The sequence below is a fragment of the Elgaria multicarinata genome, chromosome 1 (genome assembly GCF_023053635.1).
Source record: "Elgaria multicarinata webbii isolate HBS135686 ecotype San Diego chromosome 1, rElgMul1.1.pri, whole genome shotgun sequence".
Lineage (NCBI taxonomy): Eukaryota > Metazoa > Chordata > Lepidosauria > Squamata > Anguidae > Elgaria > Elgaria multicarinata.
In genome coordinates this window covers 121448335-121473787 of record NC_086171.1, presented here as the reverse complement: position 1 = coordinate 121473787, position 25453 = coordinate 121448335, and the positions used below count along the sequence as shown (strand labels likewise).

At 39.8% G+C, this 25453-nt stretch overlaps 1 protein-coding gene across 2 annotated transcripts in view; it reads right to left on the bottom strand.

Annotated features, from left to right (window-relative positions):
- CDC14A (cell division cycle 14A) overlaps positions 1-25453 on the bottom strand; it is an 85339-nt gene that overhangs the window by 8119 nt on the left and 51767 nt on the right. For both annotated transcript variants that reach the window (XM_063135693.1, XM_063135701.1), the window contains 9 exons: positions 23024-23090; positions 22238-22300; positions 19159-19246; positions 15239-15469; positions 13496-13634; positions 5768-5930; positions 4432-4547; positions 2863-2910; positions 161-280 (listed from right to left, as the gene is read on the bottom strand). In XM_063135693.1, coding sequence (XP_062991763.1) covers positions 161-280; positions 2863-2910; positions 4432-4547; positions 5768-5930; positions 13496-13634; positions 15239-15469; positions 19159-19246; positions 22238-22300; positions 23024-23090 — 1035 coding nt within the window. The remainder of the gene's footprint in view (positions 1-160; positions 281-2862; positions 2911-4431; positions 4548-5767; positions 5931-13495; positions 13635-15238; positions 15470-19158; positions 19247-22237; positions 22301-23023; positions 23091-25453) is intronic.

Here is a 25453-nt window from a genome sequence, read left to right as displayed (position 1 = left end):
ACCCTTAACCAAGTAACAAAAACCAAGACGCAGTGGTATAAACACAATTAGAACCAACTGTTTGTTCCTCAAACTTACAAATGTATTATATATCATCCTTCTCTTCTCTCTCTCTCTCTCCAAACAAGAAAACACACACACACAGTACAATAAGGCATACCTTTTTACAACTGGGCTCGAATGTCTCTGTATTCTTTTTACCGCAGGTGACATAGCAACCATCACTTTGGAGGACTTCGAAGGAGATATAGACCCTTGAGAGATAGCTGCAGTATTCAGTCTAAAACAGGTACAAAAATTAAAAATAATAATAGCAAGATCACACTGTTGATATATTTTAATCGTTCAGATAATGAGCAATATTTCTAAACATCTTAAACCACCCTTTTCAGAAATGGAAGCTTAATACTTAGGTTAGCTATTAGTAGGATTCGCTTAAAAAACACCACCACCAATCTTAGTGTTTCAAACTTGTCATAACTATTATTTGCTTTGATTTTTTTAAAAATAAAACTGCATTCAGAGGATCTTCTCTGAAGCCCTCCGGGTACAACTCATTAATTGCTTCTTCTGCACAGAGGATATTGAATATTAAGATTTGCTCAGCCATGCCGCATGGTAAACGGTGCCTTCTAGGACAAGGATCTAGAGCGGTTTGCACACAAAAAGAACTTGGGGAGGCCGGAAAGAGAACATGCCCATTTTCTGTTATGGCAGCAGCTCTTTGTGCATCATAGAATGTTGCTCCGGAGGGGACAACTTTTCAGGGGAAAGGAGAGAATTTAAAACCCTTTTGTCTGTGCAGAAGACCACATGTGGGCCTTGAGGATTAGAAAGTTTAGCAGCATGGGAGTTTCTTCACAACTATAAAACAAACATCCTCCCCTCTTTGAAATACAGACTGCTTATTTGGACAGATGTGGATTTCCACACATTTCGATAGTTTCTCTAATTTTACATTCTCGTTTTTTAAAAACACACACACACACAAACCACCACCCACCAAAGTCATTGTTAATAGATAAACTTTTAACTGCCCTTTGAAAAAGAAATACTTTGACCCAAGGATGCATGGATGGACTTCCAGATCATCTATCTCTCAGTGGCTTTTGATACAGTCAACCAGGATATCCTTCTGGACTGACTTGCTGAGCGGTGATGGTACTATTTTGTAATGCTTCCGGTCCTGCCTTCTGAGTAGACTGCTACACTTCCCTGTGGCCTCTGACTTGCAATGTACCACAGGGGTGCCTCTAAACTTCCCATGCTATTTAATATCTACAAGAAACTACGAGAGGAGGTCATCCCGGGATTTGGGATACCAGTATGCTGCTGACATGAAGCTCTCTTCTCTCCTGCCCCCCATCCCCTCAAATCAAATCTTCAGGAGTCAGTGGAAATGCTGAAATAGTGTCTCAGGTCAGTGATGCACTAAATGAGGGCAAAAAAACTGAAACTTCGTCCTGTCAAGATGGAAGTCCTGTGGACTGGGATATGAACAGCCTTACTGTACCCTTAAGACTTGGAACCAGTTTGGATGTACTCTTGGAGCCTGAACTTTTTTTTAATGTTCCTCTGTAGCCAAATGTGCATTTTCCCAGCTTAGTCTGATAGGCAAGCAGTGACATTTCCTAAAGAAGGATGTCCTAACTAGAGTGATTTATATCTGAATAACATAAATAAAGATTAGACTACCATAATATGCTCAGCCTGAGGCAGTCTTTAAAGATGGCTTGAAAATTACAGAGGCTGCTAGGTTATTTGGGCTGAATGAGGATGCCAGGATGGGCCACTCCGAACATGTAACACCATGTTTTACAACTTTACTGGCTTCTGCGCTCAACTCATGAGTGCCAATTCTTACCTATAAACTCTTTCCCTGAGGATATTTGACTCACTCTTTTCCTGTCGGTGCTAGTCAAAAAATGGTACTTTCCTGGAAAGCATTTGGGGCTGTCTGAGTATCAACCAGGCAGCCCCACATGTATTGCTACTGTTTGAGGTTCAACTATGCTTTCACTTTTTGTGTGCGTGTTGCATTTTTAAATCATGTTTTAATTTGTATTTTATTTATTTTATGTTTTAATTTGTATTTTAAATGTAACCACCTTAGTGATTTGGTTCAACTGAAAGGTGGGGTAAAAATATTGTTATAAATAAACAAATTTACAATAAATAAACGGTATGCCATTCAGATGAGAGAGTTTCCACACAATCCAGGGTGGCATATACCCATGGAAGTTTAGACCTCTAGGGGATCCACTCATAGAGATAGCCGGCCCAATGGAAATCCATCAAAGAGAATAATTCCACTGTGTATGAAGCAGGCTTGAAAGATCTGGTTCAACAGCTAGATCGCTGCAGAGGTGCAGGATGAAAAGTTCACTGGTCTCAACTTGGAATTATGTATGCACTTGCTTGTGTGGAAGATTACATCTAAAGCCGTTAAGCAGACAAGGGACGGTAGATTTCCAAAATGCAATTTTTGCCTATTAGAATGCACTTCAAAGTCACTTCCAGTTCAGGATAATTTAAGAGTGTGGAAGGTTATATACATATTTACTTGTGAGTCGGACACAAGTATGTTAGCTGCTCCTTGCATTCAACGTACCCACAAAAGGAGTGCAAAGATAGGACACAGGTATAAATGTTTCCCACCACACAGGGCTATTAATAAGAGTGAAATCCAAGAACAGTTTCCTGAACAACGTGTGACATGGAAAGTGTCTCTTACAAATAGCTATTCAACTTCAGTAAGAATCAGTATTGAGAGAGATGAAAAATTCAGAAGGTTACAAGATTAGGTAAGTCAATGAGAAGTATAGCACAAATTGCTTCTCCATGAACTATAGAAATAAGTACCTGAAAGGCTGGGATACGGATCTGGTGTGGATTTTCATATCTTCTAATCTAGAAAATCAAGAGCATTTTACATCAGATGTATTAGGCTTAGAAAACCCGGGATGTATTACTTATTTGGATTTCTACCATGCTAGACAGCCAAAGTTATACCCCTAAAAAATCCAACATAACAATCCAATTAAAACCCAAACCAAATACCACATATGGACAGAATTGTAGTTCACCAACACACAAGTACCAGACTGTCATCCAGATCCCTCGCCCAGTCCAGCAAACACTTTCTTAAAAAAGCGATTAACATGTTCATGAAGACTGGGAGCTGGTCCAATGAGCCTCCCCCAGGGAGGTAGCTCAACATGGCATGAGACACCAGTAAGGAGTCCCTATACCTCAGATGGTGGGGGCATCCTTTAATTGTTTTAAAACAAAGAGGAGGAGCCACAACTCAGTAGTAGAGCACAGGCCTTTCATGGACTAATTAAGTTCTGGGTATCTCCAAGGAAGAAAAAAAATACCAGGTATAAGGTTATGGCAAGCACTTCTGCCTGAAAGCTGGTGAGCTGCAGCCAGATCAAATAACACTGGCACAGAAAATATGGACCAATGGTCTGTCAGTATATGTTCATATATGAGGAGCTATTCCTTCAGTGATCTCAGAGTCAGTCCTTTACGAGGTTATTTTAGTATCTTTCATATTAAAATAAACATCAGATGAAAATAAAGAAAAAGTGATTGATCTCTTCACAGTTAAGAGTCATGGGCTGTTTTGTGAACCATAGCAACAGCCCACCCTTTGCTGGGTTCTCAAGTTATAAGCTGTGGCAACCGCCTGCTGCAGTTTGCATATTCAAAATAGCTGCTGGCACAGGAGCTGTACTGACTGTGTGAAACAGGTCAATGGTTTTGGAAGAGTACAACCCCTACCACACATAAGCTGAAGGGGATATGTCCAACAATTAATTATAAGCCTAAAAGTAATTCATCTTGGACTTTCAGCAACTCTGACAATAGGGGTCACTGTTGAGCAACACATGGTTATTTAATATTGTGCAGAAAGTGCTGCCTGGAACTTTGTGGTTGTCATTCATGGAGATTTGGGGGGTGGGGAGGGAAGGTAAGAGGAAGGGGAGAGACATAATCCACAATCTGTGGGCTGGAGCAATTCTTACAGATTTCAGGGGTTGGGGACTCAGATTTCCAATAGCCGGCAGTAGGGACTTCTCACCTTGCTTCTCTCTTTTTTCAAAAATGCTTTTGCCAATATGGCAAATAGCAGCAGCACCTAGTCTATTCCAGTAGTCTATTCCCCCACCCCCGTTGCTGGGGAGAAAATGCCGGTCTCCAGTAAGCCTGCAATTCCCTTCCCCCTCAAAACATACCCCCTATAAAGGTGGCTACATTGTGGAAAAGCTTAGAGTTATCATTGTCCAACACAACAAAATTAAGTTTTGGTGCCAGACCAGAGAAACCTAAAAACTGATATTTTAAAATATCAGTAGAAGACTATCCAGTAGTCTACCAAGCAAAACCATGGCTCACTGAACAGATGGAGTAAAGTGAACGGGTTACCTAAGTGCTCCCGTCGTAGCTGAACGTGGCTGCCTCCGAAGTTTTAAGGCACGGAGTTTGTCTCCTTGTGTCATGCCATTCTTAATGTCCACTTCTACATTGTCTTCTAAGTCATTCTGGAAAATAGGTATAATGCAACAAAGTTAAGGGGATTCCAAATGGCTTTTTAAAAACTATATTTGGGGTCCAATCATTTCACTTAGAAGTCACTACATCCTTTTTTCTTGTGCCATATTAATTTGGGTCAATACCACTTACTAATAAACTGGTAACCTTGCAACTGACTCACAGGCTCATGTCTCCATTTCTTATAGTCATAGGCACTTGCAAAAAAGGAAAATGTAACATAAAGAAGGAGAAAAACACCATATATAAAAGGTAAATGGATAGCTTCGGCTATTGGGTGGTATAGAAATACAATAAATAAATAAATTGTGTGTATTTAATCCAGCACGTTGAAATTTACCAGTGTTTCTAGAAGAGCTACTCTTTACTCCAATAATAAAAGCAAAAGTATACCTGCCTTTAATCAACTTCAGGCTTATCCTATACCAGATTCCCAGATGAACGAAGGGCAAAAGCACAATGCAGTACCATCACAACAGTATCACAACCAAGACTGAATGTCGTGTCATCACATCAGTACTTTGCTTCTTGTCCATTTCAATAGGCCTTGTACATTTGGACTATCATTCTATGGTTTATGAAACAAGGAATGAGCTTCGGGACTGAGCGTTCCTCCCTCTTGTCTCACCTCAGTGTGAAGATCTTGGCTTGCATTAATCTGGAGTTTTCCATTATATCTGAACCAGGACACTGTGGCTTGACATCAGTTAACAAAGCAGGAAAACAAGCCAGGATGTGATGTGATGATACCAACTATATTTTATGAGGTAACATGATGGCTAAGATACCTACTCCAGAGGGTAATTTTGGAGGTGATTGAATTGACTGCATGTGTTCTGAGATCCTACAGGTTTCCATCTTGTTCCTCCCTGACCCCGCTATTTAATACCTATATACAGCCCCTGGAAGAGGTCATGTGGGAATTTGGGGTTAAGTATCAGCAATACATTGATCATTGATGCCACTTAGCTATTCTATGAATTCACTAGGTGGTTTTAGGTAAGCTGCTCCCACAGCCTCAGCCCACTTCCTCATCTGTAATATAGGGATAATAATACCGATCTGTTTTATGACTGTTGTTGTAAGGATTTGAGATATATATAACTGCTTTCAAAGCACAAATGGGCTATAATAAATGCTATTACATTTCAAAAACTATTTAATTTCTATTTTCTCCTTTAATGTTAGAGAAATTCCAATGAAATTTTACCTCTCCATATCTATCCAAATTTTCTACTTTGTTCATCAAAGTCCCACTAATGGAAATGTCATCCAAACCAGACACAACTTTGTTCATGTTATCTTCATCTACTCCTCTTGGTTTCTGTTTGGCTCGGTAGATGTCTCCTTGGATCCACATTGTCGTCTGCATTCTGTTCAACAGCGATAAAGACAAAATTAATATAGCAAAGTGTATGTCAAAGCCATTGTAAACATATGATTTTCAACTAAAATTACTTTCACAAACTGTAGCATGAAAAGTCAGATTGGAGCCCTCCATACAAGCAAGAAGGATCTTGGAATTGTTATAGATCACAAGCTGAATATGAACCAACAGTGTGATGTGGCTGCAAAAAAAGCAAATGCTATTTTAGGCTGCATTAATAGAAGTATCGCTTCCAAATCGCACAAGGTACTGGTTCCCCTCTGTTCAGCACTGCTTAGCCTCATCGTGAGTACTGCATCCAGTTCTGGGCACCACACTTCAAGAAAGATGCAAACAAGCTGGAAGGGGGTTCAGAGGAGGGCAGCGAGGATGATCAGGGCTCTGGAAACAAAGCCCTATGAAGAGAGACTGAAAAAACTGGGCATGTTTAGCCTTCAGAAGAAAAGACTGAGGGGAGACATGATAGCACTCTTCAAATACTTGAAAGGTTGTCACACAGAGGAGGGCCAGGATCTCTTCTCAATCCTCCCAGAGTGCAGGACACAGAATAATAGACTCAAGTTACAGGAAGCCAGATTCTGGATGTATATCAGGAAAAACGTCTTCACTGTTAGAGCAGTACAACAATGGAACCAATTACCTAGGGACTTTGTGGGCTCTCCCACACTAGAGGCCTTCAAGAGGCAGCTGGACAGCCATCTGTCAGGGATGCTTTGACGTAGATTCTGCATTGAGCAGGGGGTTGGACTCGATGGCCTTATAGGCCTTTTCCAGCTCTACTATTCTATGATTCTATGATCTATCCAAAGCAGGGTGTGAGATATTACAGAGGCCATTTGGCCTCCAGTTCCTCCTTTAAAAAAACCAGGCTGGTCACTAAGCCCATCTAGCTGACTTACTGGCAGTGGATGGGGATGGCAACAGAGAGACTGTAGAACCCTTCAGAGACATGCCTCTCCTTGCCTCTCTTCTTTCCCCCATCCCTCCTGCCATCCCATTTCTTAAACTTTTCTGAGGTTGCAGCTCAGAAGCATGGAAGAGCAGCCACACTGCTTTTAGAGAACCTCTTAAACCTAGTTTTCTAGGAAATATTTACCCAGACTGAGAAATTAAAAGATGCAAACTGGGTTGCTTTGTAAAAATATGTATATTCTAATGTTTGTAAAAACAGCAAACCAGGAAGGAACTGGATCTTCTCCTACTTACTATTTACTATAGGCCTCCCCTATAGAAATCAGCACAAAGTAGGAGAGCACTGCATTTCCATTCATTTAATGGAAAGAAAATATTTTTGCTAAATTTTACTGATTTCCTCCATGAACAATCTTTTCCTGCAATTTTGCTTAGTGGGATGAAGTGCAACAACTCCAGCAATGAGCTAAAAGAAATAACGCCATCCACATACTTTCAGCCAGAGAAAAGCTCCCATAGGGAGGTTACATAACTGGTGAATACAGCAGGATTAGAAAGCTGAAAAAGGGTTCCTGCTTAGAGCGAGGAAGTTGATATCCAGTATAATTGAGTGATCTGAGATTACACTGATGATGATGCAAGCCAAGTTAAGTCTTGAAAGAACTTGCTGGGAATGTGTGTCAGATACACAGAAAGAATAGGATGAGAAGGAAGATTTGTTGCAAGTATTGTCGGGTTTCCCGGTCCCTCAGGGCAAGCGCACGTTCTGGCAAATGGGACACCAAATCAGTGAGACTTCTTTATGGCAGGAAATCCCACGGTAAAAGCTTAATGGTTACACACTTCAGAAATTCATATAGCTGGTGGTCAGAGCTTATAGGCTCCAAGAAATTCCAAAACAGTCAAAAGCTGATCACTACAATAGCAACGTGGTATCCCTATTGCCATCTCCATGGTTCAAAAAATGGGTTTCAAACCCGTACGAGAAAGGAGAAAAATTCCAGATACAATCCCTCAGGCAATCTCAGGGGGGAAATCTTGAAAGGCCTAACAAACCACCCAAGAGAGCTAGTCCAACCGTGGATCAATCGTTGGTAACATGAGGGAACATGTTCGAAGCCTAAACAAATCACAGGGAAGGATGTTCCGTGCTTCTGCTTTAGCACTGGGATCTCCCTGCTGCCTGATTAGGCAGAGGAAAAGTCCAACAATCATACTTCAGCCCAGTCTGCAGCTACACTGAGCTGCTGACCAACAAAAACACACAATCCACAGCAAACGAGATTTCAAGTGTATGAAAAGCCCCACAGTACTTTTCATGGCAAGTTCTTAGTAATTCAAAGTCCAATTAGGAGAGAGACCACATGCAGAGTACTTTCTGAGTCCCAGATGGTGATGGATCCAAACAGGGAGGGGTTTCAGGCCCTGCTGGCGAGATGTTCCTAACAAAGGCTCCATGCCTTTGCCCTGACTTATAAAGAGACCGCTTGACAGAAAGGGGCTTCGGCCTTTCAGCCATGCCCCTGTCTAAACAGGGCAGCACTGCTCAGCCCACCAAGATGATGCTTCAGTCTGAGTGACTCCTTCAGCAAAGCCCCCACCTCTTCCAAAACTCTATCGGGTTCCCAGAGAAAGCTTGCAGCCTCTTTCTCTGAGAACACTGACAGAGACAAGCTTGCATAGATTCTAACATTCCAGACTAGTTCTAATGAAATGTAACTACAAATTGCAAGGCCTCGTGGCAATGCTGAAACCTATACCTGACAAATATCAAGGATGTTATGTGTCACGGATGTTTGCTGCTTCTTGAGATTTTCTTATTTGTACACTATAATATGCATGTGAACAACTGTTCACAATTATTTTCTAGTGTTTATTGTTAGGATGTTAACTACCAAGAAGAACATACAGCTAAATGGCCTGGAACCTTGCAATGGAGCCTCCCTCTGATAAAATAAAAATGCTTTAAAATGAAAGTTGTGCATTATCTTCTTTCACTTACACACCTTGGAGTAACAACATTTACAGAAGGTCTTCTACTACATTTAAAAACACTATCCCTTTGTTACACTTTTTTTGGCAGGATTTTTAAAAAAGTAATTCTGTAGTAAACAAGGCTTCCTTTGAACACCGCACACAAGAGATTGGGCAACTTTCATTGGTGTCTTGGAAACCTAGGTGTTAATTTGAGTAGAAAACCAGGCACATTTCCGTGGCCAGGTTCAGAGAGCAACAGAGCGCAATTAAGGAAACACCACCTCACTTAACTTCAGACCGTAACACCAAAACACCAAGGGTGGAGTGCTTCTCACCAAAATAAGAAAAAAGGAAATATATTGTATGGAAGTTCAGAAATGGGCAGCTGCTGTTAGAGCTATTGATTCTCAACATAGAATCACTTTGAGTACTTGGGTAGGCACAACTGAGAAACAAGTCTAAAGAAATAAGAGACATTATAGTTCAAGCGCCTTTGTCCCTCTGCAGTGTCTGCCTTTCTGCTCGGATATCATTTCACACAATTCTTGCAGGCAACATTAGAGCCTCAATCCAGCAATTATGATGTTCATTGAGGAGCTTCAACAGGAACCCAGAATGTCATGCACGTGCGGGCTTTCTTTTATTCTTTTCAAGTGTCCAGACCAATTTCATGCACACAGTGAATGAAAGCATGCATGGGGAAAGTATGAGCAAGGAACTGTTTTTGTAGAATCCTCCCAATTATGTCTTAGTGCTCCAAAGAGCTTTGGAGCACTTGGCATAATACCCATGCTGCTACAAAGGTCCAAAATCCAGTGTCTTGGACATGAATTATCCAAACAGGCACAAGTGTCACTATTCTACCCTTTTCTACTGCAAAGTGTCATATGTTCCAGTCCATTTCACAGAGTCTTACTCTTCTATCTCATATAAGATTCAAATGTGGCAAGGCTGAATGAGTAGCACTATGAACATAACCTGGTATCACTATATTATGCTTTTTACATTCCAAAATTGGGGACATACGTGCATTTCAGAATAGCAAGGAATATGGAATTCTATCAATACAAAAACCTAACCTACTGCAAAAGCTTTGTTTTTTTTTATGTCCACTTGATTTGTAACTCCTGAGAAGGGGAAAAACCAACCAAGGAGCCAAAATCAATAATGCACCAGAATTATTTAATTATTATTATCATTACCTAATGGGACTACATTGTATAACCCTAAGAAGTGATGACAGCATCCAAATTTGAAAACAGTTCAAATGTTGAAACATCCATTTGTGATAACACTGCTATTACTTGTCTCTGGCATTTAAACTTGTGACCTTTAGCAAAGACGATAAATACTCAAACCTCCTCCTCAGCCAATTTACCAAGCTGCTCTTGTTTTCATTCCAGGAACTTAAACTCCTACATTTCGTCTTGCTAAAATCAATATGATCTCAAATGGCTATATACGTTTCAGTAACAAGGTATAATTTAAGGTCATATGTATCTTGTAGATTAACTGTATACAACATATTGCACCTTCTGCTTAGTGATTGTTGGGCTATAAATATAGTGATTCTTTTTCAGGGAAAACGGCCATGAAGGTGCTGATGGCAAAAAGTTATGCCTTGTAACTCAGCGCCTAGATATGCACGAGCCAAGTGAAACTGATTTAAGAGAAAGCTGAAATAATTATCGGCAGGTCCCGTGACTTGGGGGAATTAAAAGGCCTCTCATGCCCCATGCTGGAGCTCCTTCCCATTTCATTTCATTTCTTATATATCTATACTGCCCCATAGCCAAAGCTCTCTGGGCGGGTCACAATTTTTTAAAAAACACACATTAAAACTACATTATACAAAGTACAAAACCATTTGGATAAGAACAGAGAGCGTGCACACACAGAGACAACATATATCTAAAAACATTTTTTAAACAATCAACCAAAGACAATCCAGGACCTGATTACAAACTCTTTGTATGCTGCCAAAAACCTGAGAGAAGAGAGCAGTATTAACCTGGAGTCAAAAAGATAACAATGTTGGTGCCAGGCGGGCCTTGTTGGGGAGATAATTCCATAACTGGGGGGGGGGGGGCACCACCAAGAAGGCCCCCTCCCTTGTACCCACCCTCTGAGCCTCCCATGGAGGAGGCACCTAGAGGAGGTTCTCATGCTATGAGATGCATTACATCAGGTATTGTGGCCAGCGTTACCCAATTTCTGGTCAGGATTACACCGGTACTGCAGGGAGTCTGGGGTTTCCCTTCTCACCATTTTAGTGGGGGAAGGATTCCTAATGGAGACTGCACTGGGAATGTAACACAGATAGCCTTTAAAGCCAGAAGATATGCACAGTCAAATCAAGCGGTAAAGCTTTTAATGGAGTGTATCACTTTGTGGTGCAACGGGTGTGTGTGCACTATTGAACATTCTCCCATTAAGACAAAATCAAATCTTTCTGTATATGGAAATCTAGCATATCAAGAAGAAAGAAGTCTTTACCTCCATATGCTATTTTTCTATGTGGAGAGTTTTTCCAACAGGATGGTAGAACATTCATATACTCCTGCCTCCAGCCTGAAATTGTAGATCCCAGAAAAAAATGTATGTTTGCTAGTGCATGTAAAGCCTTCAGTTATCCTTTTTTGGCTCGGAAACCATGGTTTTTAATACTCTGACTGCTATTTTTTTTTATGCCAACTCTATTAGAAGGATTTTTTAAATATTGCATTTTTACTGTTGTTTTTAATAATTGTATTTGCAATTTTAATTTTGGCTTATTCTGTAAAGCCACCCGAAGGATACTTGATGGGTGGCCATATAAAATAAAAATAACAACAAATCAAACCAACCACTGCGCATACTGGAAGTCAATCACTTAATGCAGATTAAAGAGTGGAAACTAACCACACTAGTTTTATGCAATGCGACTGACAATAACTTTCAATTAATGCTTATGGGGAAGTGGGGATTCTACTGTATTTCTTCAATTCTAAGACACACTTTTTTCCCATATAAACTTCTCTAAAAACGGGGTGCGTCTTAGAATCGCGGGTGTGTCTTGGGGGTTTTTTTTTCTGTTGGTGGTACTGAAATTAGTGTGTGTCTTACAATCGATGGCATCTTACAATCGAAGAAATACGGTAATATGTGGAAACATTTGAGTTCAGAACTGTCACTGTTTTATGTCCTACCAATCAATGTAGAATAACAAAGATGTGATGTTGTAAATCTCTCATAAAGCTGCCCAAGTGTTTAAACTTACTGCTCAGCAGAGCTTAGTCTGCAGCTGTCTATTTTAGAACTAGACTGCCACATGGTTTGGACTACAACTCCTACAATCCCCAGGCCAGCATGACCACACTGGGCTGGGGATGTTGGAAGTTGTAATCGAAAATATCTGGAGGGCACCAGGTTGCCTACCCCTGGACTATTCTGATCACACCCTGCTTCTATGTGCAGTTCAAACATGATGAGACAGGTTTTGTAAGACATGAAGACTGTCTGTGCATACACACAGCTAAATATCTACACACACAATAATACACACAATTCTCCAGCCCATAATGGAGAAAGACTTACATCCAAGCACCAATATATAAAAGCCATCAGTTTTCTATCTTCCTGACACAATGCAGAAAAGCTATGTGAGCAGCTTCACAATAAAAGTATTATCTTCAACAGCATGATAGTCAAGTTAGGCCTCAATCCTATACATATTTATCTGGGAATAAGCCCACTGAACTCAGTAGGACTTATTTCTGAGTAGACATGCATAGAACTGCATCATTAAAGTAAGAACAAAGCAACTAGTAAAGTGTGTGTGTTTGTGCGTGTGTAAGTTTTGTGTGGAATGTGACATGTACGCGTGAGGGATCGTGAAGAATTTAAGAGGTGTGGTATGGAGTGAAAGAATTTTGCTGACATTCCCCCTGACTAGCTAAAATGTTCACTGTTACACTGCCATCACTACCAGATACATTACTGCCACTACCACAAATCTCCTAATGCAATACAGGCTTGATCTGGTTCTTTCCAATCAGCCTTAGATGGGCAACTTTTCTACTTTTAGCATTATTTATTATTTTATAAATAATACATTACTGCTACTTCTTCTACATGTATATCTTGCCTTTTACCATCTTGCAAGGAACCCAAAGAGGCTTACATGGTCCTCCTCCTTTACATTTTATCCTCACAACAACCCTAGGAGTAGGTTAGGCTGAGAGTCAGTGACTGCCCAAAGTCACCCAGTGAGCTTCACGTCCAAGTGGAGGCTAGAACCTGGATCTCCTGAGTCCCAGCACAACACTCTATAACCACTATACCACACTGGCTCTCAGTCTAAAGTATACACTTAGATTTTTTTCTGACCCATTCAAGAACAGGTGGGAAGATGCCAAGTTTTCAACTTTTAAACAAGGTGCGCACATTCATGATAGAACTCTAATTTCATCCTCTTGCCTTAACAGTCAAAGGAATATCATGTTACAAATGCACACAAAATGCTGACACAGGAAATTAAACCCAAGGCCTCACTCTGCTCAGCCAGCAAGTCACAGGGAAGGATGAAACTATTCTGTGACAGGCTTGCTAAACTCTACAGACAGGGGAAAGTGCATGGTTCAGAGCAGTAAATTATATGATTAACATACATGTCATACTTACTCTTCAAGAAAGTGTTGCTGGGGTCCAATAATAGAACCTGGCCGACACATTCGTATCCAAGCAATGGCTTCTGAATGTGTGAATCTATAATGTTTCATTATATAACAGGCTATCAGTGTTCCTGTTCTTCCTAGCCCAGCTACATTAAGGGGGAAAAAGACATAAAATAGATCTTGGGTATTGAACTACACACCTCTAAGTATATTGAAGAATACTGTTAAATATGTTATATTCCATAAACTTGTTTCCTTGTATCATGTTTTACAAAAGAATACTACTAAAGTCTATTTTAAGCATCATGAGTCCGTCACAGTACACACATCCTGCTATATCACACATAGCCTTGCTAATGCCCGTCTTAACCTCCAGCGCCCTTTCTATTCCTGCCCTGGATAATTCAGAACGTACAACTCCTTGTTCTACTGAACAATGATAGACTGCTTTGTTACACAAGCCAAATCGAAGGCACACATGAAAGCGGAATTATATGTTATATATTAGATGACATCAACCTATGAATTTCTCCTTCTCACCTTTTTAATATGTAGGATTGTTTACATGGCATGAAGATTTCAGGACACTGAGTAAAAATATCACACATCATTTAGCTACCATTGGTGGGGGCCGGAGCACTTACAACTGAGGATGTCACAACATAGAGTGACTGACCCTATATTTATTCAGCTACATTTCCGTGTCACCCTCCCTAAACCTTATTTTAGTGCATTATTTACTAGGATTTCAGCCCTTGTCGAGATGTACTGTTAATGAAAAAGCTGTCAAGACAACTAATCCTCTTTATCTCTGCTTGCAGAATATGATTCCCTGAAGATGCATTCTTAACCAGAATGTGTTTTGGGGGTTGTAGTGGAACCTTGATCATGGATGTTGCATAGAAACAACCTTCTATGGAAACAAGGTAGTCTTCAGCTAACAGAGCACAATGGGGATTGGTGTCAAATGCTGTTATCCCTCCCACTTCTTTCATTAGCTTAGTACTTAGAGACACTGCCTCTGGTGAAATGCCTTTTCTTAATGTTAACCCTGGTCGGCTGTAGATGGCAATGAAACAGTTTTGTCACTGCACTCTCTGCTCCAGTTCTAGAGGAACATGGATATTCATTCACTGTTCCTGCTCTGTTTGAAAAGGGACAGGAAGAGTGTAGCAGGGGCTGATTTCTAGATTGGTTGGGTCCTAGACGAGAAGCTCGCTGGATTTAAAAAAAGAAAATGAACAAAAGCCAAGGAAGACTTTTACACTCTGCTTTCAGTTAACTAGATAAGAGAGAGGTGGCATGGAGAGAAGAAAGGACAGTGTTACACCGTTACTTTCCTATTTTAAAAATCAAATCATCAAATCATTTTATCTGAATGGTTTTTGTCAAGACAGTGGGACACCATACAGAAATGGCTAAGTTTATTACCACTATCCCACACATATAAGAATAGCCTGTTCTATGTCTACATGGTAATTTTTACAATGCAAAAGAGAAATCTTTATGAAAAAGAGAGGTAATAGCATCACTTAGTGGAATAAAAAAGCATCTGCATAAAATTCAGCAGGAACTAATACAAAATTTCTGCCTGCATTGAAGCATTTGAAATTTGGACCATTTCACCCAAGCCAGCCTTTAAAAAAAAATCAATTAAGCTTTGAGCTTTGATTTTAAAATTTGGTTATTTATTCCTCTTTATGCCATCACACAGTACTGCTGAACTGCCATTTAGAGCTTTTTAACATACCTTTACAATGGACAGCTATAGCACCTTCTGCTTCCTCACAAATGTTCAAGAACTGTCGCAATATACTGTCACTTGGCGTGCTTCCATCTATGAAGAACAGGTCGTAGTGCTCAAACCCACCATCTGTGAAACGCTTTGCCTCATAAATCTTTTTGTTGAGTCTTATGATTGTTGTTATGTTGTGCTTCCTGAAATATGGGAAATAGGCTTCGGGCGCATGCAGAGGGTAGCCTATAACAAACAGCTTGTGTTTAAATACCATCACCAGAAAGTAAACCTTACTTTTAAATCATATGGTTTAAAAATGGAAATGTTACTATTGTAATCATCACACAGAATTCAAAAGCTACTAAGATAATCTGTCTAAAGTTGAATGCTTCTGTAGTCAATAGATCTTCAATCAGAGATTAAGAAAACATAAACGATTCTGTCTAATATTGTGAGAAGTTGGACAATTAAAACAGTAAGAGATGGTAGAAATATGAGTGGGGAACTTCCTCCTCCTCTTTGCTGCAGATCAGGATGCTGCATTCTTACAGAATCATCTACATTATGAAAAGAACTTAGTTAAAACAAAAATATGAATATTCAAGGGGTATCATTTCCAGCTGTCAATATTTGGAGCACAATACCCTTGACTGGCTTGTATGTGGTCTTCCTTTATATGCTGCCCTCCCTACTATTTTCTTTTTATTGTAGCTTTTATATACAGTTTCATTTCTCTTTTTAATATTCTATAGCTACTGAAATTCTAGATTTATGAGAACAGGTTTAAGGCCAGATACAAGAGTTCTGAAATACTTGAAAATCCAAGAAGAGCATTTTTTAGCAATAAGATGCCCCCTGTATTTAAATCATGCCTCCTTTCACTAGGCTGAAATAAATCTGATACTTTGTAGCAACTCTAATACCTTGACATGAATTTGGAAAATTGCTTGATTCTAAAAAACAATAAAAGCACTTCATTTTGAATAGGTAAATATAGAAGAAGCATATTGCTCTTTAGCAATTATTTATTCATTATCTAAAACTGAAAAGAATGTTGGGAGACCACATTATCTTTACAATTCTCATCCAGGTTAGAAGTGTTGACTATTTATTCACAAAGCCCTCAATTTGGGTTGCTTAACTCTATTGACAGAGATTCTGTAAGGAGGGAGATCATTCAAATGCATAATCTACCCTAGAAGCTTCCCATTGGCAATAAATATTTAATTTTTAACATAGCATAACAGGTACTCAAAATGCTTCAAATAGAGTGCCTTGCATAAGTGTTCACCCCACCTCCCCTTTGACTTGTTCACATTTTGTTGTTACAACCTGGAATTAGAATAGTTAATTGGCATGTTTACCATTTGATTTACACAATATACTTAACACTTTGAAGGTGCAAAATATTTTTATTGTGGCACAAAAGTTAAGTAAACAAAAGCAAACTGGCATTTGTTGGCTGCATAATGATTCAGCCCCCTGAATCAATATTTGGCAACAATTACAGCTGTGAGTCTTTTTTGCGTAAGTCTCTACCAGCTTTGTGCATCTGGATCCTGCAATATTTGCCCATTCTTGGCAAAATTGCTCAAGTTCTGTAAGGTTGGATGGGGACTGTCAGTGAACAGCAATTTTCAAGTCTTGCCACAGATTCTCAGTCAGATTAAGGTCTGGGCTTTGACAGGCCCATTCTAAGAAATTCAGTTCTTCTTTTTAAACCACTCCAGTGTAACTTTGGCTGTGCGTTTGGGGTCATTGTCCTGTTAGAAGGTAAATCTCCACTGCAGTCAGATTTCCTTCTAGAATTGTCCTGTATTTGGCTCCATCCATCTTGTCCTTAATCCTGACCAGCTTTCAAGTCCCTGCTGATGAAAAGAATCCCCACAACATGCTTCAACATGGAGACGGTGTTCACTGTAGGGATGGTGTTTTCAGGCCTTTGTGCCACACATAGCATTTTGTGCTAAGGCTGACAAGTTCTGTCTTGGTCTCATTAGATTAGAGAACCTTTCTCCACATGTTTGCTGTGTCTCCCACATGTCTTTTGGCAAAATCCAAATGGGAATGTGGATAGAGAGACATTTTTCTCCCTGTCTCAAAATACTAGAACCTGGGGTCATCCCATGAAACTGATTGGTGGGAGATCCAGGACAAATAAAAGGAAGTACTTCTTCACAAAGCACATATTTAAATTATGGAACTCACTACCACAAGATGTAGTGATGACCACCAATTTGGATGGCTTTAAAAGGGGGTTGGATAAATTCCTGGAGGCAAAGGCTATCAATGGCTACTAGCCCTGATGGTTGTGTGCTATCTCCAGTATTCGAGGAAGTAAGCCCATGTGCACCAGTTGCTGGGGAACATGGGCGGGAGGGTGCTGTTGCACCATGTCCTGCTTGTTCATCCCTGGCCGACAGCTGGTTGGCCACTGTGCGAACAGAGTGCTGGACTAGATGGACCCTTGGTCTGATCCCGCATGGCACTTATGTTCTTATGATTTGATATGTATTTTTCAGTAATGGAAAAAAAAAGACTTCTCAGTTTTATATTTGTAAATTATTTTGTAAATCATGTAGACTCTTTCCCCACTTCGACATTATGGACTATTTTGTGTAGATCAGTGAGAAGAAATCCTAATTAACTTCATTTTAATTCTAGGTTGTAACACAACAAAATGTGGAAAAGTTGATGGCTCAGTTCAGACAACACATTCCTCATCAGTGGTTTTAGAATGCCATGGTGGAGTTTTTACACCACCGCCGAGAAATGTGTTATCTGGCAGGAAAACTCCACTCCACGGTGGAGTTTTTTTGGGAAAACATTCCATGCTGAATATCCATGCTGTGCAGAAAAGAGTTCCTGCACAACCGTTGGGTTGTGTATTGTGTGGATGGCTCTGTGGAGTTTTCCATTGCATTGAGTTGACTTTCCCACTGGCTACAGGGTTCCCTGGCAAGAGTGGCGAAAAGAGAGAGTGCTGCTCTAGGAGAGCTGCCAGGATTGGTTTTTTATTATTTGTGCAGCAGTGGCTGATGGGATACCATTGGGAGGACCAGGGGAGGAGAGAGGGCAGAGGAACTGTAAATCAAATGCCTCAATTGATTTTACTCAACCCCACGGTACCCAACAGTCACACAACGGTAGAGTTAGAACATGTTGTGTGGGGTGTACCTCCAACAAACTTAACCGCTGAGTGGAGTTTTCACACTGTATGGACTAACATGAACTGAGCCAAAGAGATGTGTGTGAATACTTATGCAAGGCACTGTACAGCCTCAGGAATCTTCACAAACTACAAAAGACCATTATCTTTTTTATAAGTGACGTGAGAATAGTTCCCTTTCCCCCTTCTCTCTTCTGCTGTGTTTAACAGTATTTATAAGCTGCTAATTTTTTTCCAGCTGTTAATTTTGTAGGACATGTTTAATTAAACTGCAAATTGCCAATTTTAGGAATGTTCATCAATTTCCCCACATTTACGGTCTCTTTTCATCTAAGGGCAATTACAAACAAGCTACGACATTAGGATTTTGAAAGCTTATGAAGTCTTATCAACAAGATGCAAAAATGAAACAATTTTTTTGGACTCAATGAAACTTAAACACATATGCCCAATTACTGTTTTCACAAACAGCAAGATACTCTCAAAATAATGGTATATAAGGTTTCTGTGCATGCACCAGGGTCTCCATGTACATAGGCCCTCTCAGGCTATGTATTCAGAGCTGCTGCTGAAGCTCAGAACATCAGCAGCAGCCTTCAATAGAGCATAAGGAGCTGCATTTGGATATGCAGGGAGGAGACTAGATGTAATCCTTTGCATACATTAAACTGCTTGCATGAACAGATGGAGATCTTTGGCTCATAATGACTAGTCACATGAAATAGGTACAAAACCTACAGAAAGTAAGGGAGGAAATACATACCATTTTCAATCTTGGTCTTTGGATGTGGTCCACTAAATGCTAAAAATTTCCCAGGAACAATCCAGTTGAAGTCACCATTTTCTACTCGCTAGTAAAAATAAAAGTAAAAATAATAATCATGAAAATCTATTCACAACATTTTCAGACAATGTTTCCTTTTGCAAAGCTTTCGAGTCATTGCTGTCTGGCTCATAAAAGGTAGCTGTATTGACATAGTTCAATTTAGCTTCTGGGCAATATTTCCTTTGAAAGATTTTTCAGGTTGCTCAAACTTTACCCAAGTCACTTCTTCTGGGATTCGAAGAAATGCTTGAATACATTTAGCTCTACTGATGAGTCATCAGAAGGGGCTGGCAGACAATTACTTTATTTTTGATATTTAAAAGGCAATGGAAGTCTGCACATAATTAAGACTTGCAAAACAAATTTTAAAGGGAAGACAAAATTAAGACCAATTAGCTTTGATACATTATTCAAGTGGTAAAAACAGCTTCCTGTCATTGGTGTCAGACCAAACATCTCTCTCATAAATCAGCTCTTATTATGTCAGGTAATGAAATATGAAGAGATGTGTATAATACAGAAAGCTTTCAAGACAAGTTCAGTGCCCTTCCTCCTGTCAGTTCCATGAAAGTTATGGCACCATCAAGGGTGTTAAGAACAGAAGCAGAGACCCTCCTAGCCAACAGTGCAATTGAACATGTTGGTGCATTAGCTTCACAACAGTTTCTATTCCCATTACTTCACTGTTCCAAGAAAGGAAAGAGGGCTTCAACTGATCCTGGATCTCAGGGATGTGAATGCCTTTATGATACCCAAGCGGTTCCAAATAGTCACGCTGGCATCCATCCTTCTGTTCCTACAGAAAGGAGATGGGTTCACATCCATGGAACTGAAGAATATGTATTTTCATATTGCCATCAATCAAAGATACCAACTCTTCCTCTGATTCACCATCAGTTCTGATGCCTACTAGTTTCCAGTGTTGCTCTTCAGGCTTGCCACCATACCGAGGATCTTCACCAAGTGCATGGTTGTGGTGGGGGATCACCTACATGTCCAAGGGGTGGCAATGTACTACATGACGACTGTCTGCTGGTAGCGTCTTCAAGAGAGGGGATGACATGTCACCATCTGAGGGACCTGGGTCTCTTCTTGAATGCAGAGAAATCCCAATGCAGACCAACTCAGAGAATCCAATTCATCGGGGCAGTCTTGGATTCTGAAGAGCCTTAGCATTCTCATAGAGTCTTGCAACACTGATTTCTTATTTATAATGTTCTTTTGAAAAACCAACCAACCACAAATCTCAATTACGCTACTGGCCTATATTGGACCCTTCCATTATTTACAATGAGTCCCGTGTTTTACCTAGGCATTTTTTTTTATTTCTGTTTTGCTTTCTCTTCTGTTTTCTCCTCCAGGGCTTCCCGATAGTCTGATGAGAATTGCCTAAATTGGTTGGTTGGTTGTGACTGAAAAAGATTTGTCAGAAGTTTGTTTGCCCTTAACAAAAGATATAGATGTTCACTACCCTGTGTAAGTGGGTTGTTGTTGTTGTTTTGCTTAAACGATGATGTTAACACTGAGGAGCCCGATGTTCCCAATAATGTTTGAATTGGACTCAATTTTTGGAAAGTGATTCAAATAAAATCTTTTTTGTATGTTAAACTGGAACCAACAAATCATATCTATATTTTCAGCTAGTCCTTCCGTTGGACCCCAATAGCTTGTGGATTGGCAACATGGAATACGCTGGAACCCCTGGGTCGCTTGCCAGCCCTCCCCTGCCTACCTCCTCCCTGCCATCTACCTCTTGCCGCCACTTCTACAGCCTATCTCCATACTCACCAGAGCCCTAACAAGGAAGCAAGAAATTGTATCTGCCAACTTCCTGCTTCTTCATTAGGGTCGTTGCAGTGAGCATGCAGGAGATGGGGCAGAACAAACAGAGGAGGAGAGCATGGTAGAAGGGGAGGGGAGGAGGAAGTGAGCACAGAAGGGTGGAGGGGAGGGTCAGCAGCAACCACAGCAGGAGGAGGAAATCACGGGGAGAATGTGCACCCACTCACCCCCACATTACTTTGTGGTGGTGACCATGGACACTTTTCAAACTGAAAAACGTGTCCACCGATCAAAAAGGGTTGCCTACTACGGCAACAGCTGACTAATACTGTCAAAACAAATGGTAGGTTAAGCAGCTCTTTGCATCCCATCCACAATGTTATAACATGGATACAGACTGAAGCTCAAAAGCATTAAAAAGAATAAAGTAACACTGTTATTCTTAGTAGTTTCTAAGAGATGAAAAGAAGGCTGAAATTCTATATAAATATAAAAAGAGTGCATAGAAAAGAAGATAGACTAATTCAAACTATTTCCTTTGAAAGTTACAACTAAGCCAAGAAAAGATATACTGTCCTTGTTGCCATATTCTTCAAGAAGTTATCCCAAAAGTTAATATTTAACAACTAGTGTAAGGGTTTCCTACAGTACGCTTCCTGCTCGAGAAACAAGACTGGGCATGTATTATATAAACATTCTCACATACCCTCTTCAAACAACGTTTCAGATTTAGAACATATAAAATACTGTGCAAGGCAAATAGAAATGACATTACTTGCTCAATAAAAGATGCAGCAGCAAAACATCAGGCAATGCAACAACTGAAATAGGACAGACTCCACAACCTAAATACAAGACAGACCTAAATGGGTTTTAGCACTAGCAATTTATTCCCCCCAGATTTTCAGCAACCAACATTTTTTCTCTTTGACATAGTCCTAATACATAATTTTTAAAGAATTACTTTTATACTGTTAAGAGCGATATGTATCCTCTAGTTATTTTAGGTACTATTCATATAATGCTAAAGTTATAAGCAATGTTAAATCTTTTTGTTTTTGGACTGTTATTATACCTAAATTCAACAACTGCAAGAAAGAAATTAGCAATGCACCAATTATGTAGAACCTCCAGTTCAGGAGAAGCTCAAGGTGTTCAGCAAAGCAGATCTAGCTGTGCCTAATGTATCATGTTTAAACCTGGGCAAATTTCCCAATTCAAAAGATGCACAAACCTCATAGTGCTCATACTCATCTGCATCAAACGTCTTGAAGTCAACAAACCCATGTTGTAAGGCCTGGAAAGAAAGAAATGATAAGTTCTTATACAACCATCCTAAGAAGAGAATTTTGAACCATTTAAATTTAATGGGCACTGGCCATTTTAAATCTTTAGACCACTTTAAACTGTTCACATACAGACAAATTAGGTGTGTCTTGTAATGAACATGTTGTCATAAAAGCTTTCATAAACATTTCTCCAAACTTCAGTTTCACATGTTATTCATTAATTAAAGGCCTTTGAAATTAATTGTCCCTCCCCCTCCCTACTGCTTTAGCCAATTCTCCCCCACTTCAAATTCTCCCTCTTGATGAACCACAGGCTTCCCAAAACCCAGGACCTAGTTCTAAGAGAGGAGGAAAGGTTAACATTTCTGATCCCCTACGACCCAGAAACTGACTTTGTGCACAGTGGGTGAAGGAAGGAAGCAGTGAGGTATACATCTACTCCCGGAATGTAATATATTACACATGATCATATATGTGAATGCCATATGTTAGATCAGAGTGGAATCATAATGACAAAGGATACTTCTAGACCTAACTGGTATACCAGCCTCACTGATCTATCAAGCAAGGACATAACTCCAGGACAGCACAAGAACCTGTTCAGGCTGAACAGTGTGTTCATCAATGGTTCAACAGCTTTAGTGAAGGGCCTATTTTCAAGTCTGGGAGCTTCCTTGTATGCATGTGCTTAAGAATATAATTCTTGTTTCATATGCACTCTGTGGCATTACCTTTTTTATTCCTTGCAGACAATCCAAAATAGATAGATTATATGTAGAGTTTCCAAAGGAGGCATCCCTATGAAAAGAGATGTTAATATATGTAAAATGAATACAAAAATATATATCTGTACATCACACCAAAAGGTGGCAGATAGGTTCAGGTTTCAGATTATGAAATGTTAACTTTGACATAAAGACATAGGGCATGATTGAATCGTGCCCTTGTGCAGACGGCCCAGTCCTCCGGTCCTGGTGGGCAGGGCAGGCCCCTACCACTGGCAGCCATGATGTTGCACTTCTGGGGGCAAGTACCAGAGACAAGTGGAAACTCTCATTTTTGGAAGGAGAAAGTCATCTCTTCGAGAAACAAGCATTTCCACTCGTTACGGGACTTGCTCCTGGAAGTGCCACCAAAGGTAGGGTCCATACGCAGTGGGGACAGCCAGGCATGCCCTGAGTCCTGCAGGCCCGGCCATGCAAGGGCTCAACCGTATCCTGCCCAATATAGGCACACACTCAATAGACACAGCCCTTATCAATTAATTGAAGATACTTATGTCGATTTAAGATGTTAATAGGATAAATTTTAATATGAATAATTGTTGTTTTTCTATTTCTGGTCTGGATACTTTGATTCATGCTTATGGAATTATTTCTACAGCCACCTTTCAAATGTATTTTTGTTGCTACTATGTTTAATAACAGCAGTCTTCACAGTCTAGAAGGAATAATGATACAAAAGAAAGCAAAAGGCAGCAAGAAAAGAAGGAAGGTGAAACTCAACCAAAGTTACTTTCCTGACTATTACAGGTCATTTGCCTAGATTAACAATGTTTTTTGTTTACTTTATAAAACTTAATACCATTAGTAGATAGATAAAGGTTTTCTCAAAATAAGGATTATAATCAGTAGAACAGTAGGGTCTATTCTAAATATATTCTAAATCTAGAATATATTTGCAAAGCATGATGAATTAAGGTTACAGTTCTCCATTTCTCTGTTCAAAAAATAGTCATCATTCCTCAGTATCACAAATACCTATGCAAAACAGGAGTATAATACTGAAGTCTACCTCACATAAAAACAGTATAATTACTAGTAGATTTGAAATTTAGTCCAGTAGATGTAGAAGTTGAACACAAACTAACTCCACCCAAAAGATCCTTTCCTTTCTTGAGAATGTCTATCCATGCAAAGGCCAAAATTATAGATCTAGAGCTTTCTTCCCGGGGAAAGTCTGTTTTCCAGATGCTACCTAATTTTTATATATATATATATATATATATATATATATATATATATATATATTTATATCAATTCTACCTGTTATTTCTGTATGATATATGTTTTAACTTAAGACACAAACTGTTGATAATGAACTAATGTCACTAATATAGCTATCATTTCTGTTTTAATATTTCAATAAATTTCACAACAAAGAACACTAAATACTATTATTTGTGACATTGTTCTTGAAAATGATGAAAGTTATGTGGGTTTTTAGGAAAAAGGCACAAGCAGTATCACTGAAATGAGTAAGGAAATATGTGATAATTTGCGCTGAGAGACTTTGTGGAAGTTCCATATGGACTGATAGTCCATAAAGCAAGCCATACCAACAAAAAACAACAAAAATGGTGGTATACAAAATTATTGGGGGGGACGGGACGGTTGAAATGTCATATGCTTCACTCAGAAGTTCCATGGTTCAATTTCAAAGAAAACTATTGATTCTGTGGCAAAATTATCATGGACATAGAACAATGAAAAGGGGGATGGGTGCCTTCCGGTGGGGTGAGGTGGGTGAGTGCACAACACCACTCCGCCATCTGAGGCAGGGGATTCACTCTACCTCATGGGAGGGCTGGCCCTGCTGCTTTGGATTGCAAAGATAACCAGGCCATTTTTTCCCCAGGCCTGCTTCACTGGCCCTAGATTTTTGTTATTTAATACAGACTACTGTCCTAAACAAACTGCAAGTGGAATGATTTTGGTGGAATTTGTTTACAGTTCAGCATTGTTTATGCAATGGGTCAGATAAACTACGGTAATTAATTTAGGGTACAATCCTATATGATCTGTCCTGAGTACTTGTAAGCTTCCGAACTTGCAGGCTTATGAGCATCCTACGCAGAGCGGTATGAGCACTGTACCTGTCACTCTGTATTTACGTTAGAAGGGCAACTTTGCCCATCTAGCAGAGGCAACAGGGAGGGAAGGATGTTGGGATGGCCATAAGATTACATGTATGGTCAATGCTCCGGTCTTCTCCCCTCCCCAAGGAACACCCCCTTTTCCTGACATCACATTCTGAACAATCATATGTCCCCCCAGGACAATTTCTAGGGGACACAGGATTGCTCCTTTCCTAAGTATTTTATCATTATAAACAAAATTGATACTCCAGAGGTTGGATTTTTTCTTTTTAAAAAACTCAGA